Source organism: Camelus ferus, chromosome 13 (assembly GCF_009834535.1).
Source record: "Camelus ferus isolate YT-003-E chromosome 13, BCGSAC_Cfer_1.0, whole genome shotgun sequence".
Taxonomy (NCBI): domain Eukaryota; kingdom Metazoa; phylum Chordata; class Mammalia; order Artiodactyla; family Camelidae; genus Camelus; species Camelus ferus.
This window is the reverse complement of record NC_045708.1, coordinates 25,310,991-25,331,423: the sequence shown is the minus strand read 5'-3', so window position 1 is coordinate 25,331,423 and position 20,433 is coordinate 25,310,991. Positions and strand designations below refer to the sequence as shown.

Below are 20,433 nucleotides of genomic sequence, written 5' to 3'. Positions count from 1 at the left end.
CAGCAAAAGATCTCTGTGACTTCAAGATTCTTACCTGTTCACTCTCCTAGGACACTTGTCTGGTTTAATATCTACCTCATAGAGGTAGACATCAATCTTTGGGATTTCAACTTGAAAACAGTTAGCCAGCAATTTAATGGGTTTGCCCATGGTGCCATAGCCAGGTCTTCTGGGCACCATGAGTAGGGGCTGGGCCCCAACGGGTCCTGCCAAGGAAGGAAAAAAAAAAAAAAGAATAACACTGTTACAAGCTGCATTTGATAATCTTGTCAAACAGAGTAGGTCAAGTACAGCTGATAATAGTTAAAGCCTAGTGCTGAAAGACAACGTCATTTCTAACACCAACTTCTTTCATCCCAATTTACCTTTCTCATTAAAACAAACATACAAACAAACAAAAACTGGGGACTTCTGGAAAACTGTTTTGGAAGGGGTAGAAAGAACAATCCTACAAACCCACGTGAGCATAAGCAAGCACAAATCACATCCAGAGAGTATGAGACCAAGAGCAAAGTAAACTTAAAGAAAGATAAGAACAAATGAACAAAATAACAAAGAGTATACAATAAAAAGAGTCAACAAAGCACAAAATAAATTATTTGAAAAGACAAATAAAATTGATAAACTGCAGGCAACACTGATTTTTATAACAGGAGAAAAAAGGTCAATATAAGTAACAAATATCAGCGAGGGAAAAAAGTATCATTACAGATACTGAAGACATTACAAACCTTGTTAATAAATTTGAAAGTTTGATGAAATAAACAAATTCCTACAAAAATACAGCTGACTGATACATGAAAGTATATAAAATTTGAAAAGTTCTCTGTTGATAAAATGTAAAATGGTACAGCTGCTTTGGAAAACAGTAGAGTGGTTCCTCAAAACATTAAAAATAGAATTATCACATGATCCAGCAATTCTACTTCTGGGTATATACCCAAAAGAATTGATGCAGAGTATTGAAGAGGTATTTATACATTTATGCACAGCAGCTCTATTAACAATAGTCAAAAGGTGGAAGCAACCTAAGTGTTCACTGATACATGAATAGATAAATGAAATCTGGTATATCCATACAATGGACTATTAACCAGCCTTAAAAAGGAAGGAAATTTTGACACATGCTATAACATAGGAGGTCATACTAAGTGAAATAAGCCAGTCACAAAAAGACTATATGATTCCACTTAATAATACCTAGAGTAGTCATATTCATAGAGACAAAGTAGAAGAGTGGTTGCCAGGGACTGGGGGAAAAGGGAGAAAAGGAATTGTTGCTTAATGAGTATAGTTTCAGTTTTGCAAGATGAAAAGTTGAGGCTAGCTGCACAACAATGTGAGTGTACTTAAATACTACTGAACTGTACACTTAAACTAAGATGACAAATTTAATGTTACACATATTTTATTAGTTAAAAAAAACCCTAGATGATATCTAGCATTAAGTTTTTAAAGCTCAAAATGTAGCTTTGTGAAACAAAATTCAAACAATAAATTTAGTTAGTAAATTAATAACTATTATCTGAATGAATTTACATTTAAAATATCTGAAAAGTCCTGTAACTATCTGAAAAAAATTAAACCCACAATTTAAAATATTCATACATATGCATACACTAAAAGATTCCAGATGCAGATGGCTTCAGTACAGAATTATACCAAATATTTAAGCAAGTAAATAATACTGATCTTACACAAATTCTTCCAGAGAACGGGAGGGAAAAAAAACATACCCCAATTCAACCAAAATGCCAAAAAAACCCTGATTCTTTTTTTTTAATTACTTAATTTTTAAAAACTTACTTATTTATTTATTTTATTTGGGGAACAGTCAGTTACAATATGTCAGTTTCTGGTGTACAGCACAGTGTGCCAGTCATGCATATACATACATGTTCATTGCAGCATTACTTACAATAGCCAAAATATGAAAACAACCTAGGTGTCTTACCAGATGAATGGATAAAGAAAATGTGATATACATACACACACAATGGAATATTATTCAGTCATAAAAAAGGAAATACTGCTACTTGTAACAACATACATGGACCTTGAGGACATTATGCTAAATGAAATGTCAGACAGAGAAAGACAAATAGCACAAGAACTCATCTATTTGTGAAATATAAAAGAGGAAGAAAAACAAACAAAACACAAAAAAACCCCAAGCTCATAGATACAGAGAACAGTCTGGTGGTTGCCAGACTGTTCAGAAGCAGGGAGTGGGCAAAATGGGTGAAGGGGGTCAAAGATACAAACTTTCAGTTACAAAATAGTAAGTCATGGGAATGGAATATGCAACACAGTGACTATAGTTAATAATACTGTATTGCATATATGTAAGTTGCTAAAAGAGTAGATCTTAAAAGTTCTAACCACAAGAAAAATCTTTTTAACTATGTCTGGTAAAAGATGTTATCCAGATTCATTGTGGTCGTCATTTAGTAATATTTACAAGTATCAAATCATCATGTTGTACATCTGAAAATAATGTTATACATTAATTATATCTCAGTTTAAGAAATGAATTTAACAAAATCATTTTTAAAAAGCTCATGTATTTGTCATGTCATTACTCATGAAACGACTGTTTATAACTAACCATATTAACTATCTGGTGATCAGGAAAGATGTTCTTAAGCATTTTACATCCTAACATGATACTTTGTGATTGATATACAGATATTTTAATGTGTTTTAGTTATATTTTGGGAAATTAGTTGAGGTTAATTAGTGGTTGTGATGTAGAATATCTGATCTTCAGGAACCTGTTCTTAAGAATTCCATACTTTTAAGAAGGCATTTTGTTCTATTTTATCCAGATTTTTTAGTTTTCTTTAGTGGGAGTAGAGCCTAATAAAATAACCTGCCTGCTGTACACAGAGAAAATTCTGTAGTTATTTTACTACCTGTATTTTCATATAAATTGAGTGATCTAAGGACAGAGATTAAGAGTGATTCATATTTCTATTTCTAATACTTAGGAGTAAATTTGATTAAATCCTTTGTTCTGATTCCCTGACTACAGAGCAATCTTCTGATTATTGTCTGGCTACCCATAAAGACCACTTGAAGGAGACAAGCTGTTGACTAGTCAATGTGAATCTTCTCAATGCTCTGGAAGTATTTTCTCTATAAATTATTAAACTAGCATTATGATTTATATATTAGTTTCTTGTGAATTTGGCTAGCATCAATCAGTCCCTCATCAGCTCCGGATGCCCTGACAAAACCAAGAGTCAGGATCTACAAAGCTAGGGACTAGACTTTTGGATCACAGTGATCCTGTGCCATATTACCTCATACATTTCTGTTCGAGTAATCTGAATCCCTCCCACTACATTTTAAAGTTTCACAGTAGCAAACACACTACATATAATAAGTTATATTCTGTTCCCACTTAAAATAGCATAGCATCATAAGTGTCTCTGTATGACTACAGTCTTCATAGTCACAATTTTAATGGCTACATAATAATCCATTAAGTTGATGAACTACAACTGACCAAGCTCCACTCAAGGATATTTAGTCTGTTTTCACTTCTTCACTATTATAGATAGTGAAGCATAAGCAGTTGTAGTGGATAGTCATAGAATTGTATGTCAAACACAATCCTACTCTTTTCCTCCATCTACTGGCTATTCTCTTGAAAACTGTACCCTCTCTCAAGTACTACATGAATATCAACAATTGCTATGATCCTACGTGAACTTGACCCCACAGTTGATTGGCCCAGGGATGGACATCAGATCCAAGACAAAGTAGTAAGTCCTTCCCCTGGGACTTTGTTTTAACTTAGGCCCTAAACAAAACTGTGCATTTCTTCTCCAGGGCCTAAAGCTATGAGATACAATAGCTGTTGGAGATGTAGGTGTCCTGATGTGTAGAAAAAGCCAATCAACAGTGAGAGAAAATGGAAGCTACATGTAGAGAGAAGCCAAAATAACAGAGCAGCCTGATACCATGAGTTCCTAGTTCCAACTGCTCCAGATGCAATCTCAGCTGCACAACCTGTTCTTCCTATTGCTATTCAACCTTCCTTGGATTCAGTGAGTCAGTAAATCACTTTTGCTTAATTTCAGCTGGATTTCTGTCATTTGTAACTAAAACTCTTAACTGATAAAAAAAAGTGAGTATATTAAATTAATCAATTCAACTGAATTATAGTCTCAGACCTGACTTCAAAATCCAGATTTAATGACCAGGAGAAAGTCACAACCTCTAAGACTCAGTTGCCTTACTATTATTTTTTAAATTATATTTAGACTGCACAACATGATGATTTGATATACCTGTGCACTGTGAAAATATTCTCCCCATCAAGTTAATTAACATATCCATCCATCACCTCATATACTTACTTTTTTGGTAGGGAGGAAGGAGGATTTAGAACTTCAACTCTCTTAGCAAATTTCAATTATACAACAGAGTGTTATCAACGATAGTCACTATGTTGTACATTAGATTCTCAGACCTTATTCATTTTATAGTTTAAAGTTTATACCTTTGTACCAACCTCTCCCTATTTCCACCACCCTCTGGTAGCCATTTTTCTATTCTGTTTCTGAGTTTGACTTTTTAGATTCTACATATAAGTGATACCATACAGTATTTGTCTTTGTCTTATTACACTTAGCATAATGCCCTCCAGGTTCATCCACGTTGTCAGAAATGACAGGATTTCCTTCTTTTTTAAGGTTGAATAATACTTCATTGTGTGTGTATGTATCACATTTTCTAGATCCATTCATCCAATGATGGACACTTAAGATAGTTTCCATTTCTTTACTATTATAAATGCTGCAAAGGACATGAGAGTACAATTAAATCTCTGAAATAATGGTTTCATTTGGATATATATCCAGAAATGGGATTGCTGGAACATATGATAGGTCTATTTTTAATTTCTTGAGGAACCTCCATACTATTTCCCATAGTGTCTGTACCAGTTTACATTCCTACCAACAGTACACAAGAGTTCTCTTTTCACCACACTCACACCAGCATTCATCTCATCTGGATAAAAGTCATCCTAACTGATACAAAGTTATATCTCATTGTGGTTTTGATTTGTATTTCCATGACTATTGGTGATGTTGAGCACCTCTTCATGTACCTGCTGGCCATCTGCATATCTTCTTTGGGAAAATGTCTATTTAGGTCCTTTGCCCATTTTTTAATTGAGTTGGGGTTTTTTTGCTATTGAGTTGTAAGAGTTGCTTGTATATTTTGGATATTAGCCCTTTACTGGATATGTGGTTTGCAAATATTTTCTCCCATTCTATAAGCATCCTTTTAGTTTTGTCAATGGTTTCCTTTGCTGAGCAGAAGCTTTTTAGTTTGATGTATCCCTTGTTTATTTTTGCTTTTGTTGCTTTTCTTTTTGGTGTTAAATCCAAAAAAATCACTGCCAAAACCAATGTCAAGGAGCTCATTCACCACATTTCCTTCAAGAAGTTTTATGGCTTTAGGTCTTATATTCAACTCTTTGATCCATTTTAATTTTTATATATGACATATGTTGGGGTCCAGTTTCATTCTTCTGCATATGGCTATCCAGTATCCCTAACACCATTTATTGAAGACACCATCCTTTCTCCACTGTATATTCTTTGCTCCTTTGTCAAAAATTAATTGACGATACATGCATGGGTTTATTTCTGGACTCATATTGATCTATGTGTCTATTTTTAATGCTAATACCATACTGTTTTGATACTGCTTTGTAATATAGTTTGAAATCAGGAAGTGTGGCACCTCCAACTTTCTCCATCTTTCTCAAGATTGCTTTAGCTATGGAGTCTTCTATAATTCCATATAAATTTTAGGACTGTTTTTTCTATTTCTGTGGAAAATGCCATTGGAATTTTGATAGGGATTGAACTGAATCTGTAGGTCACTTTAGGGAGTGTGGATATGTAAACAATATTAAATTCTTCCAATCCATGAGTACAGAATATCTTTCCATATATTTGTGTCTTCTTCGATTTCTTCCATCAATGTCTTATAGTTTTTGATGTGTTGATCTTTCACTTCCTTCGTTAAATTTATTCCTAAGTATTTTATTGTTTTTGATGCTATTGTAAGTGAGATTTTTTAAAAATCTTTTTGATAGTTGTTGGTGTACAGAAATGCAATAGTTTTCGTATGCTGATTTTGCATTCTTCAACTCTACTAAATTCATTAGTTATAACAGCTTTTTCATGCAGTTTTTAGGGTTTTCTTTGAATAATAGCATGTCATCTGAGACAATTTTACTCCTTCCTTTCCAATTTTGGATGCCTTTTATTTCTTTTTCTTGCCTAATTGTTCTAGCTAGGACTTCCAGCACTATGCTGGATTAAAGTGGTTAGAATAGATATCCTTGTCTTGTTCTTGATCTGAGAAAAAAAGCTTTCAGCTTTTCAGCACTGAGTATATTAGCTATGGGCTTGTCATATATGGCCTTTATTATGTTGAGGTACATTCAGTTGCCTTATTTTAAAAATGAGATAAAACGACCTACACATTCTAGATGTGCCTGGCACAGAAGCCGTTAAAAAACAGTAGCTCTGCAATAAATATTAATCAACATCTACAGAATGTCACACAATATGCTAAGTGAATTTCTCTGCATCAAGCACCTATTGTTTTATTTGGGAGAGCCAGAGAGGGAAACTAGTAAACAAAATTTTTTCCTTCAGATAAATTTCAGTAGTAGACCTTCCAGGTCAAAGAGTAGAAACAGAAACATGTCTCTGATTTTTCATACTGCCAAACCGCATATGAACACATTACTATCACCAGGTTTCTCTTCTTTACCCTGTCCAGCATTAAGCATTACAATTTTAAAAAACCTTTAATGTGTTTTAAAAAAATAACTTCCGGCAGTTTTATTTACATGTGATTTCTATCAAGATTGGCTTAAAAATAATGATTTATTGTTCTATATCCCCCATTCCCTTATGAAACTCACTGTCCCCATAGATAATTTTTAAAAAATCAAAATCATAAAGTCATTTCTCTATTTACTGAACAATTATTATGTTCAAAATTTATAGATACATGGATTAATTAAAGTCACATTTACTTTGCTTAATTAGTTCATAATATATTAGGAAGTATCCCAACACTGTAACAATAAAAACAGCTAACATGTACTGAGTATTACATACATTAGGTGAACTTCTTACAACATAATTTTTGGGGGGCTTTTTAAAAATTGAAGTATAGTCAGTTTACAAACAACTTGACTTTTGAGGGAGGTACTATATTATAATGAGGAACTGAAGCACAGGGAGATTAAAAAACACATTCACAGTTAGAAAGTAGCAAGGCTAGGATTTGCAAATAGTCTGATTTCAGAGCTTGCATTTTTAATCATTACACTATACTACAAACTAATATTTGCTGAAAGGCTATCATTCATTAAGTCATTAATTTATTGACTCATTAATTTGTTCAACAAATATTTACTGATTGTCTCTTAAGTGCCAAGCACTGTTCAGATTCAGGTGAATAATAATTTTAATATTAACAATAAAGACCTAGTCCTCATGAAGGTTTTATAGGGGTGTGGGGAGCAGATTATATTGTATTTCTTTTTTGCCAATTAGGTAGTAATAACTGCTATAAAAAAATTAGATAGGTTAAAGGGATAGAAAGTGTATGTATGTGTGGTGGGGGGGAGTAGTTCGCCATATTAGATAGGTTTAGAAGGCCTCTTTGAAAGGGTGACAAATAGGCAGAAAACAGAAGAAGTGAGAGAACAAGTCATGTGGATAGCTGGAAGAGCATTCCAAGCAGAGCGAAAATCAAGTACACAGGAAAAAGCACAAGCTTGCATGGTGTTTGATGAACAGCAAAGAGACCACTAAGTCTGCAGCAGAGTGAGCGAGAGAGAGAATGACAGGAGATGAGGTCAGAAAGTTAATGGGAGATCAGATCATACAGGATTTGTATGATGAGGCCTTTGGATTTTATTCTGAGACCTGAGAAACCAACAAAACATTCTGAGTCAAGAAGCATTATGATCTGACTTAAATTTTTTAAAGCAATCACTCCAGCTGCTGTATGAAAAATAATATAAGAGTACAGGCAGGGAGACTGGCTAGCTGACTTTCCAGGCAAAAGATAATGTTGGCTAGGGCAGGGGTGGTAGCAGCTCGGGAACGATGGCAACGTGGATGGAAAACGTTTAGAAGGCAGACCTGATAAAAACTGCTAATGGATTAGGTGTGGGATGTGAGAGAATAGAGTTCTCAAAGTTTTTTTGGTCTAAGCAACTGAAAGAATTGGAAGTGTCACTTACTGAGATAATAAAGACTCATAACAGCAGAAAGTTTTGAAAAGAAATCAAGAGGATTTTTAGGACATGTTAACTTTAAGGTTTCTGTACAAGTAGGTGTCTAGTAGGCAATTAGATAGGTGTGGAGTTCAAAGGAGAGGTCCAGGCTGGAGATATAGATGTGAGTGTCCTTGGCATATTAGAGGTATTTGAAACCACTGCACCAGAGATCACCCAGACTGTGGCAGGATACAGAAGACTACTAATAAGCCCTGGGACACTCCCAGTGTTTAGAAATTGGGGAGATGAAGAAGAAACAGCAAAAGAAAAGCAGAAAAGTGATCTCCAAAAAGGTTGGAGGAGGATCTGGAGAATATGGTACCCAGGAAGCCAAGTGGAAAAAAGGGTGTTTCAAGAAGGAAGCAATGTAATCAAATGCAGTTGAAGAGTCAAATAAAATTAAGACTTGGGAGGTGACTACTGGGTTTAGCAAATTCTTTGTGGACTTTGATAAGAGCAATTTCAATGAAGTGGTGGGGACAAAAATCTGACTGGAGTAAGTTCAAAAAGGATGCCCTGAATCTGGTCAAGACTTAAGGTCCTGGTAGTTTACAGTAAATTTAGAGAAGCATGTTAAATTACACCATGAACATGGAACCAGCAAAATCCAGACTGAGAAAGTCTAAAAGGACAAACAATCCATAAATTGTAGATGGGAGAAAGGATAGAAAACTTAAAAATTAAGGGGCACTTAAAAGACATATCAACCATTCACAATGTGTGAAACTTATTTGGATCCTGACTCAAAAAGGAAATAAATAAAAGGCAAATTGTTTTTTAAAAAAAGTATAATATCTGAGACAAGTAGAAATTTGAACACTGATTGGATATTTGATGTAAAAGATGATTACTATTTTTATTCTGCTGTGATAATGGTATTGTGGGTTGATATCTTTTATAGATATAGTTAGTAGACATTTATGAATAAAATGTTATTATCTTTAGAATATGCTTCAAAATACATAGAGGAAGAGAAAATTAGAATGGACACAACTGGACATGGTTGGTTGTTGCTGAGTTTGTGTAATGCGTACATGGGAGTTTATTATACAAGTCTGCGTATACATCCTCAATTCTCTGTAATAAACTGTCTTAAAAAACAGGAAGATAGGAATACCATTTCCTTTGCATATTTAATCTCTTTACTATGCCATTCCACAGATAATGAAATTAAGGTTACCAAAGATTAAATACACTACCCAAAGTCACAGTTTTTTTTAGTAGACTTTATATTTTAGAGCAGTTTTAGGTTCACAGCAAAACTGAGCAGAAGGTAGACACTGCCCATATACCTCCTGCCCCTAAACATGCACAGCCTCCTCCACTATCAATATCCCTGCACCTGAGTGGTACACTTGTTACAATCAATGAACCTACAAAGACATATCATTAACAAGTCACAGTTAATTTGAGACCTAGGATTTGCTTCTAAAACCCATGCTTTCTACACTATATCATACTGACAATTTTTTCCTCCATTATCATTATAAAGGAGAGAAACCAAGCCCGGTGCTTTTTATACAAACTGGCAAAAACCAAAATTCTGTTTCATAAATAAGCAATGTAACAGAATTCTACTGTTACTAACTATAAAATAATCATCAAGTTTAAGTATCAAACATATTTTAAAGTAAATTAATGGAAGAAACAATTCTGTCAATAGAATAAATTATAGTGAAGCACACTTTAGTTATTTAACAAATACATACACTGCCCACTAGAGTTGAAAATGTAATTACATAGAAAACTATCTGAAATTGATCTCTACCTCAAACTTTTCTAGTAGTTGTAGCAAGTATGGCTAATAACAACTAACCACATTAAACTTCAAACATAAAACCATACATTTTCAAAGCATTCACTGACCTAACAATCTAAAATGTACTACTTGTGAATCCAAAGCTAAATAACAGCCTATAGCAAATGGGGTTAATTAAAAATAAGCAGTAAATAAATCTGAATCAACTATAGCATTACTATAGCCTATTACCAAATTATGAATTTTCACTGAGAACTTTGGCTTCTATATTCATGGACTACTCCTTGTTTCAACAATTCTACTTCTAGGAATTTATCCTAAAGCAATCACTGAACCACTATACAAAGATGTATATGCTAGTATGCTTACCAAAATTTTACTCATAATTTTTTAAAAACTGGAAAAAATTTAAACCATCATCCATAAGACTAATAATATATAAAATTACATGTTATGTACTCAGTAAAAATTATTATATTGCTATACAGATGTAGGTAAAATATGGGAAAAAAATGTCCATGAGACATTTTTGAGTAGAAAAAGCAGGTTAAAAACAATATGATGGATTGACAGTAAGAAACATGGATGGGTGTCTGGGAAAATATACAAGAAAAAGTTAACAATGGTTTTATCTGGAAAATGGGATCATATTATTCTCATTTCTATTTTAGAGTTTCCTATATTGTTTGCTTTTTTAAAGATAATAAACATACATTTTTTGCAATCAGCAAAAAATTTCTATTTTTGTTTTGGAAAAATACATAAATTGTGTTGACTTCAGAATGTGACATAACTAAATGCCTCTGTTTACTACTTAAATCCATGAGGTAACCAGTAAACATCAGCATGAGATTTTAGTAACTTCCTACCTAATTCTACCTATTCATTCAATGAACCTGTACAAATACAATGCACTTACATAATTACATTTATTATATTCACTACAGCTAAATAATTACTCTAGAATATTCAATCTGTTGAGGGTTAAACTTCTCAGATGGCAGTATGAGGAACCATTTTTTTGAAGACTTTTCCCCCTGGAAAACAAGTAGCCCCTGTATGGAAATGCCTTGAGATTTATTTTATAATTAAAGGTTGGACAGTTCTGAAAAACTTCGATCATCCAAGCAAAAATTTTAGAAAAATTCAGTAATTTTAGAATCACTACTTTTATGTTAAATATACAGATAGAAAGTCCTAATTTAGAAGCCAAAAGTTTCTTCAAAAAACAACAAAAAAAGAACTTCATTGCTGTGGTATAACCCTATTTTGCAATCTATTCTTCAGTCTTTTTTAAAATTCACAGATACACTAACGAATTTCTGATGTTAGATTTAGAAATCAGTTAAAATATCAAGTATTGGTGATGACTCAAAAACAGCATTACATAAGCCTACAATTGAAAACATTTTCTTGCAAAATTTCTTCTGCCAATGAACAATACAAAAATATTACATGTCTATATCCTATAGATACCTTCTGATTTCTCAAAGACTTGATAATTTAGAAACAATGTAAGAAAAATTGGCTGATGTAAAACAGAATTCTTTCAAATTATTTCATTAAACTGACATTCCAGACTAATGTACATAATTTTTTATTGCAACCAAACCACAGAGCCCACATTTAAGATATAAGAGAAAGCATCAGTTATGTGACAAGATTTTGCTGAATCTCAATAGTCTGGTTTTTTTTAAGCAATGAGTAGCCAAAGAAAGTTATTAATATTAACACAGATAATGGGAGAAAACTACAGAAACTCCAAACACAGAAAGGCTGTTCATGTATCCTAACAGCATAACCACTATGGTTGAAAAACCACACAATATTCTTTCTCACATCTGTTTTGTTAATGAGCCAAGAATGAGGGTCTATTGAGTATCCTAGACAACTGAATTAGAAGTAGGAATGTCTGGTGAATGCTGTTCATCCCAACCAATCGAGACAAACAGGTTTGGAAAGAATACTATTCTTAAATAAATTATCTTTTTAGTTTTACCTTCTTGCAAACAGATAACTTGCCTTTTCTTCCCATCCATTAAAAATAAAAAACCAAACAAACCCCTCTACATACAAAAATTACTTAAAAGTCCTAGTTTTCAGTATTATAAGAGAAAGTTTAAAAAATATTTATTTAATTCATCTTTCAGGTAGATCCTCAAGTATTTAAAGACCACAGAAACCAATATGACAAAAGATGGGTGTGATATAAAGCAACATAGTATTCAATTAGAATCCAACAGTTTATGGCAATTTGGCAAGAACTCTACCCTGAGCTAGGGTTTTTCCATATACAACAGAGAATTCTTCCAGGAAATGTCCCCCTTACAGGGCCCCTGGCCTCTTTGCATACTATCAGACCAGGCTTATAGAACCAAACAAATGCAATGTTCCCATTGAAAAATATAAACTAATATGAATTATTTCTAAATTACCAACTTATTACATGAAAATCTCCAAAAGAGCAAAAGTAGCATCTAGAAATCATTTCATTCATTCTAACTGCTCTCCAAAATTACTTTAAAAAATTTTTTAACTAATATATTCATTAGCTTGGAATTTAGTTTAAAATTTAAAGAGTAGTTATATTAGGGTGATGAAATCAAGGATAATTTTTAAGTCTTCATCATGTTAATCTAATTACATTTGAGAGTTACATATGTGTTCTTTTTTTCTTTTTTACTTTTTAAAGTCTTTGTTTACAAGAAAAAAGTTGTTTCTTGCCTCCTTTTCAGTTTTCCTTCAGGGCATTCTATCACTGTCAGAGAAATTAAATTCTAAAACAAAAATCAAAATAATCTAACACATTTTTATAAGTCCCAATTCCAGCCGAGGGCAGCAAATACTAGGAAAAAAGTTATAATGGCCACTCCAGAGCAGCACTAGCTAAAATTTAAGCGACAACCAACTAGAAAAACCTTTTCGATGTTTAAAATTCATGCCCCCTACCCAGAGAGCATTTTATTTTCTTCAAGACAAAAATCTACAAGTGAGAAAATTTATATAACAATAAAAACATTTCCCAGGTGATTAAAAAAGATTGTTTATTTTAAATACTAAACTGAGAACCTAATGGTATTATATATTTTAGTATTTTGAACCCACAGCTTTTATTCATTTCATTCAATTCTAGCTTCCATAAATGCAATTCTTGTTCCTTTGGAACTTGTTCTCAAATGACTTTTCTTGATTTTCATTATTAAAGCAATGCACAGTCCTAAAAGAACTACGTTCAAACATGAATTTGAGAATATAACTAAGAAACAGTCTATTCACTTTTGTAAGACTGTATAAGACAACTACCAAACACATTAAATCCTTTGCATTATCACTAATTTAAAGTAGTACAAACTGTTTTTCTTCCATTGGTAGGTAAGTACAATTCTTTCTATCCTAAACAGTAGTCTGACTTTACTTGAAAATACAGACTAGAATGGTATGGTCCTAAAAAATGGCTACTCAGGAGAACTGATATCTGTTTGTTTGTTTGTTTGTTTTTTGAGAACTGGTATCTTAATGAACATTTCTGTTTCTTCTATTTACATCTTATTTGGACCAAAAATATAACATATATACCATTAGTCCAGTTGTAATTAAACCATAAAAAATAGGGTTTCATCAAAAGCTCCCCTAAGGAGTCACAGGCATAGATGCTAAACTATTGATTATTACTATTTAAAAACAAATTGTGCTAGCTTTTCAGTTAAATCGAAGTTTTACACAGTACTAAATCAGTACATTGTAAAGGACACCCTTAAAAATCAGTTAAAATATTACCTGTGAATGGGAAGAATACACAAATATTTACTTTTAGTGAAGAATGATTCACCAAGAAACAATTATATAGAATTTCTATCTGAAATACTCTAATGTAAATAAATTCAAGTTTTCTATGTATCCATCTGACAACTAAAATTTAAAGTATCTTGTCATAAGATGATTCCTGAGAATCTCCACGCAAAAGAAAAACTTAGAGTTGGAGAGCCAAGATCCCACACTGATTCAACAGACTATTAGAGAACATCTGCCTCTAAAATTTTTTAAACCAAAATATGTATCTGTCAAAATCTTGATTTTAAACTTAGTTGCACATTTTTCCCAACTATGCTTTCAATTTCATTTGCAGCATAACAATTACATGTAAGTCTCAGAAAGAATGAAAATTTTGTTTTTGATGACAATCTTGAGCTAAATTATACTTTATTTCATTATTAAATTAAAGTCAATCATGTATAAACTGCACTGAAGAATAATTTTGTGCTTCAAGATGTCCAAGCATATGGTTGATAAGTCTAACTATACTTCCGCAGATGTGAAGACAGTTGAATGGATATGTATTTCAGCAATGGCACATGTAAAAAAGAGGTAAAATTTATCTGTAGCTCAAGAATTCATAGGAGCATTTACTGACTTGTACTTGGCTAACTGGACTTGTTGGCTAGGTGGTTTGACTTCAGAACTATTTTCTAAGATGTTGTCCATATATTTGGGCATAATTTCGCATGAAAAACCCAAAAAAGAAAAAGAAAAAAAAAACTTGAAGAGTTAAAAAAAAACTTTAAAATTTAGGATAATTAGTACAGTGTTTAACTTTCATGTTTGTTTTCCAGGCTCAACAAAAAGACACTTACGTAAAAAATCATATATAGCCCCCAAATCATCACATTCCCTAAATAGTGTAGTAGAAAACTGAAAAACAAAGGACAGTTTCAGAAATATACAAATCAATGATAAACAAATGAGAGTTTAAAACTCTTCACAATCTAGACAAACTTTCCCTTTTTAAGAAGATACAAATAAGGCAAAAAAAAATGGAGCATGCAAGAGAAGTGGTAGAAACGGATTAGAGAAAATTCCATATAATAAAACTTGTAATAAATCCTTCTCAGTCCACCTCTACAATTTCTAAGTGCTTTCTGCATCTACTTGACAATTAGACTCCTTAACAATTAAAACTCCTCAACACAGTCAACAAAATTTTTATCATCATTATGTCTCTGGTTTCTTTCATTTAAGTTTTTGTTATCTCATATTTAGGTGCCTCTAGAATCGGCAAAATGAGATGTGAAATTCAGGAACTTGTGATACCATTAGTAACAAGACACCCCTTAGTATTTTAAAAATTAATTTATAAATTTGTGACAGGATGAAGCATATTTCCAAATCTAACATTAGCAAGTATGATCATTTGGAAAGCAAACCGTTATGTAATATCTACTTTATGTCCTTCAATTAATTACGGACGGTAAAGGGTGCTTTTTCTTAAGTACTGCCCATATTGCAATTTTTTCTCAAGACTCTCATTTTTTCCCAAGGAGAGAAGCAGTTTTCTTAAATTCCAAATTTCCAGGAATATGACAAACGATTCACTAGGGAACAGAAAATGGAAAATATATATATAGTCAGCAATATTAAGATCTACCTCCTCACATAAGCAGTGATCCAGGCTGATATGACATTTCCAAGATCGTCAGGAACTCTGTATCATACTGCCACAATCAGAAAAGAACCAGGGGATGGAAGAAATGCCATCTTGCATTTGATGTTGCACTAATACCTATTTCAAACTTAATTCTCATCTGTCGTCTCAATGTATCTTCACGGATACCTTACGAGATAAATAAGGGAGAGGGCTAGCCGCCCAGTGCCTCTACAGGACACACAACACGGTTAAAGGACACACACACCGTTACATCTTCAACTGGAATAACAAAAGCGATGGCAAACCCTTCTAGACTCCAGAAAAAAAGAGTTAACAGCGCCTAGAGAACCCCAAACTTCAATCCTTTGAGCAACGTCCCCTCCCCGCAGTTTCGCCTACTCGGTGGCCCTGGGGAACTGCGGCGGGGCTGCGGGGCGGCGGAGGAGGGGCCGGGAGGAGAGGGGAGCCTCCCGGACCGCGCTCACCTCGCTCACCTGGGCCGGGGCGGAGGGAGCGACGATGCTCTGCGGATACCTCCACCGACCGGACCAGCAGCTCTGACTCACCTGCGGAGCCGATTTCCATTCATGGAGCTGGGGGGAGTGCTTCGAGCGAGAAGGGCGCCCGCCACTGAGGGCAAGGAGTCGGCGCAGGGGGGCGAAGCGGCGCGACAGAACCCTCACTCGGCCCCGAGGCGGGGTGGCGACGGCTTCTCAGCAACCGCACTCCGAAAGCTCTCGTCAGGAAGAGCGGCCGTGGGGAGGCAGCACGCGACTAGGAGAGAGGAAGAAGCGTGAGGCGAGAAGAGGAGAGCTCCGTGCGGAACTTGCGTCGCCCGTGCCCGCTTACGCTCCCACTGCCTCTCCACGACTGCGGCGCCGCCGCCGACCTCCCTGGGGGCCGCCCCCGGAAGCCTGATGGCGTCAGTTCCGCCGCCCCGGCTGGCCCGACGTCCAAGCCTCGCCTCTCCGCCCAAGCCTCGCCTCTCCGCCCAAGCCTTGCGGGCGCGACGTCGGTGCGGGCGCGGCCGGCGCGGAGGACGCAGGGGAGGTGTCGCGGAGCAGTCGCCCAGCCTGGGCGGAGCCTGGGGTGAGCGCGGCGGGGCGCGGCCGAGTCCAGAGAGCCAGGACGGGTCCGCCCTCGCGCGGTCCTCCGCGGGGCCGTGCCGGCCGGAGACAACCCCGAAGGACTGGACCCCTCCCGCCACCTTGGTGCGGGGCCGCGCCTGCCTGAGACGACGTCGCTGAAGGCGGCGTAGGTAACGGGGAGTGGAGCCTGGAGCGTGGCCGGCCTGAGGTGCTGGACCAAAACCTGCAGCTGTGACGGCCCCGGGCCGATATTGTCTTGGGGCGAGGCTCTCTCCTCCAGCCCTCCCGCCACGCCCCGTTTGGATGCCCCACGAGGCCACCTACTCAACCCGCGGTCTAGTGTCCACCACCGAGGATCACTCTTAAGTCTGTAGAGTTGCTGTGACGACCATTTGGGGACTGGGGTGGGGGTGGGGGATGTACAATATAACTTGGGGAAAGATTAAGAAACAGGACTTAACACAAATATCAGATCGAATAATTTCTATGTTTAAAACTCTTCAATAACGCCTGGTCACACTAAGACCCAAACTCCATTACAGGGCCAAACCGTATGGCGTAAAGGGGCCCTGTCTTTCCCCTTAAACAAGACTTCTCCCCGTTACTGTGTTCCAGCTATACTCGTCTGCTTCTAATTCCTCCACCAGGCAAAGCGCTTCTCTTGGGTTTGGAGCCTCTCTACTTATGGTTCCCTTGGCCAGGAACCCTCTCTGTTCTCTTTTCCGCACTCCTTCCCCTCTACTTTTCATACCTCAACTTAAGGACATCTCAGAGGCCCTTTCCAGACCTCCGATCAATGGTGAGGCACTCCTGTATACTATTACAGTATTTCCTTAGTAACCCTTATCCCAGTCAGCAATTTTTACTAGTTTGCATGCCTCTCTCCCTCTAGAATGTAGGCTTTATGTTATTAGGACCAGCACATTAGTATTTGTTGCCGTAAAGAAATGTGATACTTTTTTATTTAGGCCGAGGAATGATTCATGATTTCTCCCTATGTCCCTAAGCATCAGTAATGTTTAGAGCTTTAATAATCAAAAATACGTGTTTTTTTTTTAAAGCTTGGGACAAAGAGGAAAGGAGGAAAATCCCATTTTTAGTTCCCCCCAATTATTGTGGGACTTTGGATCAGTCAATTGATCCTGCGGGGCTCAGTTTCCTCAGATGTTGTGAAGTTAGGAAATGTACATAAAGCACAGAGAAAACCCTCCCTAGATGTTAATGAAGAAAAAAGGTATCTACTATAGTTACCTTTTTAAAGCGCTTATTAGATGCACCCGCTGTAAACAGTAAATGGATGGGATTCAAATCCACACTGACTCTAATTCTGCCTCACTTCTTCCTTCCAATCATAAAACCCTCTTACTGAAAATGCCCTCCCCAATTTTTAAGTATCAAATTAAATGTCACTAGATGAAACACTGTATCTTAAGTTATTTTCAACCCTTGACTATACATAATCCAAGCAGGTAGCAGCATTTGACAGGGGTAAATATCAAGGGCCTATCACACCCTCAACTGGTTCCCTAAATGATTGCAGGCTTCCTCAGTGTCTCCCAGATCAGACATAGTGATGATGATGAACCCTGGAGGTGGGCCATCTTCTTCTTTGTTGAGATGGGTGAAGCAGGATTTGGACCTTCTACTTCAGTCCAATTTAATAAATGTCAATGATGCCTTCCCATCTACTTCTGCTATCCAGAGACCCCCCCCCCACCTATAAGCCCATGTGAATTGTAATATCAGGAAGTAGGAAGGCAAAAGGTTTGAATGATTCTGCCAAAAGCAAAGTTGAAGGAGGCTCTCCCCTGATCACATGCAAACCCTATATTTGGACCTCACTTCCCACAGGTCTGCTCTTAAGGGCACAGAGCAGGGTCTTTTTGTATCTTAACTGTCATAGCCCCAGTGCCTAGAACAGTGTGAATGCTTGGCACATAGTAGCACTTTGTAAATATTTGTGGGGCAAGATGGATGGACAAATAGATAACTGGGCTTCAAGAATGGGGCTCAGGAAACAGGCTAAAACTCTGCCCTCATCCCTTGTGATACTGGTTGCTCTCAGAAGGGAAAACTATAAAAGAAAACAAATTTTGGGGGCAAGGAAATCTGTGCCCTCTGAAAGTGGCATTCCTAGGCTTCCTGTGCTAGATAAACATCACTGGACGAGAAAAGCAACTGGACAGAATCCTCTCCTTTTGCATGGACTGAAGTCAGCCAACATAACACTTGAAATATTTTCCTAGACCAGCAATTTTTACACAGCAGAAAGCAAGCTACTTTGTACTGCAGCACAATATATAACAGTCAGAGCTGTCACTGAAGGCCCTCTGCTACTATCTGTGACTCTAGGAAAGTCACTCTCTCTGAACATCACATTCCTCATCTGTAAAAACCAGAGTACCTACATTGAGCAGACACTGCTGGATGCCTACCCAAGAGCCCTTATCCTTTTCTTTCTTGCTTAGCAAACATGACTTGTCTTTCTAATCCAGATGACTCATAGGATAACTCCTAATTAATCTAAGCCACTCAAGATGGATGATCTCATTTGCTTTGCCAATGACAGAATAGTGGGAAGATGATCCATTTCTAGCAAATGAGACAGGAGGCCAGACCTGCTGGGGCTTCCGGGGATTTCCTTTCTTTAAAATGAAATATTGGGAGAAATTAGTCCCTCTTCTCCTAGACACTGTCCTGTCAACACTTCCTTCCTGGAATTATAGTAGCCATGTTGGCATGCTGAGGTGAACAAGCATGAGGATAAATCAATATAAAGGACAGCAGAGTAAAAAGATTCCAAGAGCCTGTTATCACTGAACCACTGAATTAACCAACCTTGGAGCCATATTAAATCAGGGCTTCCTGTCATGTGAAGATTTCCGTATTTAAGCCAATTTCATTGGGTTTTGTTATATGCAATTGAAGGTAACTGATACACTACTTCACATGAATACCATGAAGATGCAACTAAATAATATAATGGATACTGTACAAAACACCTAACCAAATACTTCAAAGTACCCAAGCCCCTATTCCTTTTCCAGTTCACTTCCATTAACAACCCAGAGGCCTTTTCCAAAAACCTGGCTGGGAGCTCCCACTGCCTCTTTTCCAAGGAAAGTTCCTTGCCTCTAGAAGGTAGGGAAGAGGGACAGAGGGCTCCTTAGAAAGGTCCTCAAAATTTCTTTGTCCCTAAAAGACACTGCCAAGAGGATAGTGGTGAAACCGCTGCAGTGTAGAACAAGAGGACAGTGTATTCCTTCAGGGTAAGCCACAATGGTCTAAAAAACCTTGATATGGTATCCTGGGGAAGGCAGCAGTGGTACTTAAATGGAGAACTTCTAAATGCACCTCATCTCCAACAAGTCCACTTTTCAGCTCCCCCTTGACAACTACTACTTTAAAAGAGTGCTTCTGTCATGCTCTGTGCACCTTCTAAGCCTGCCAGGTTTCCTTAGCCAATAGCCAAAAGAATAAATGTCCTGAAAGCTAGAAACAAAAAGGGAGAGATAATTTTCCAATTCAGTGCTATTCAAGCAGTACAGACAAGTCTGAGGATAGCCCAGGCTCAGAACTTGAAAATATTCTTCTTTTTGCACTATAACCCTTTCCTTTAGCTGCCAACCCCTAACTGCCATGTCATTCTGGGGTCTGTTAAGCCAAGTGATATCCAACAAACACCCAACCTCGTCCTGCCCCAAAGCCACTTGATAGACAGGATGTGCTACAGTATATGATGCCAACTGACAGGGCAGAGGGAAGGAAGGCAGCTCAACCAATACTGAAAAAGGATGTCCAGGGCCAGGATAAGCTTAATTCAAACCTTGAG

At 36.7% G+C, this 20,433-nt stretch overlaps 2 protein-coding genes across 4 annotated transcripts in view; both read right to left on the bottom strand.

The window, feature by feature from the left end:
- The window catches only part of AGO3 (argonaute RISC catalytic component 3), a 109,530-nt gene extending 93,133 nt beyond the window's left edge, over positions 1 to 16,397 (bottom strand). The window contains exons 1-2 of one of the 3 annotated variants that reach the window (XM_006186313.3): positions 16,080 to 16,397; positions 35 to 206 (exon numbers count right to left, since the gene is read on the bottom strand). In XM_006186313.3, the coding sequence (XP_006186375.1) occupies positions 35 to 206; positions 16,080 to 16,098 (191 nt within the window). In that variant the 5' untranslated portion in view covers positions 16,099 to 16,397. Of the gene's footprint in view, positions 1 to 34; positions 207 to 16,079 lie in introns of those variants that run through there. The other 2 variants (XM_032495920.1, XM_032495919.1) reach the window with 2 other exon arrangements.
- LOC116668198 lies at positions 15,355 to 17,350 on the bottom strand. The gene is made up of 2 exons (XM_032494807.1): positions 17,207 to 17,350; positions 15,355 to 16,921 (listed from the first exon to the last, which is right to left on the bottom strand). The coding sequence occupies exons 1-2, from the start codon at positions 17,348 to 17,350 to the stop codon at positions 16,193 to 16,195; spliced, it is 873 nt and encodes a 290-aa protein (XP_032350698.1). The 3' UTR covers positions 15,355 to 16,192.
- Positions 17,351 to 20,433: the final 3,083 nt, after the last annotated feature.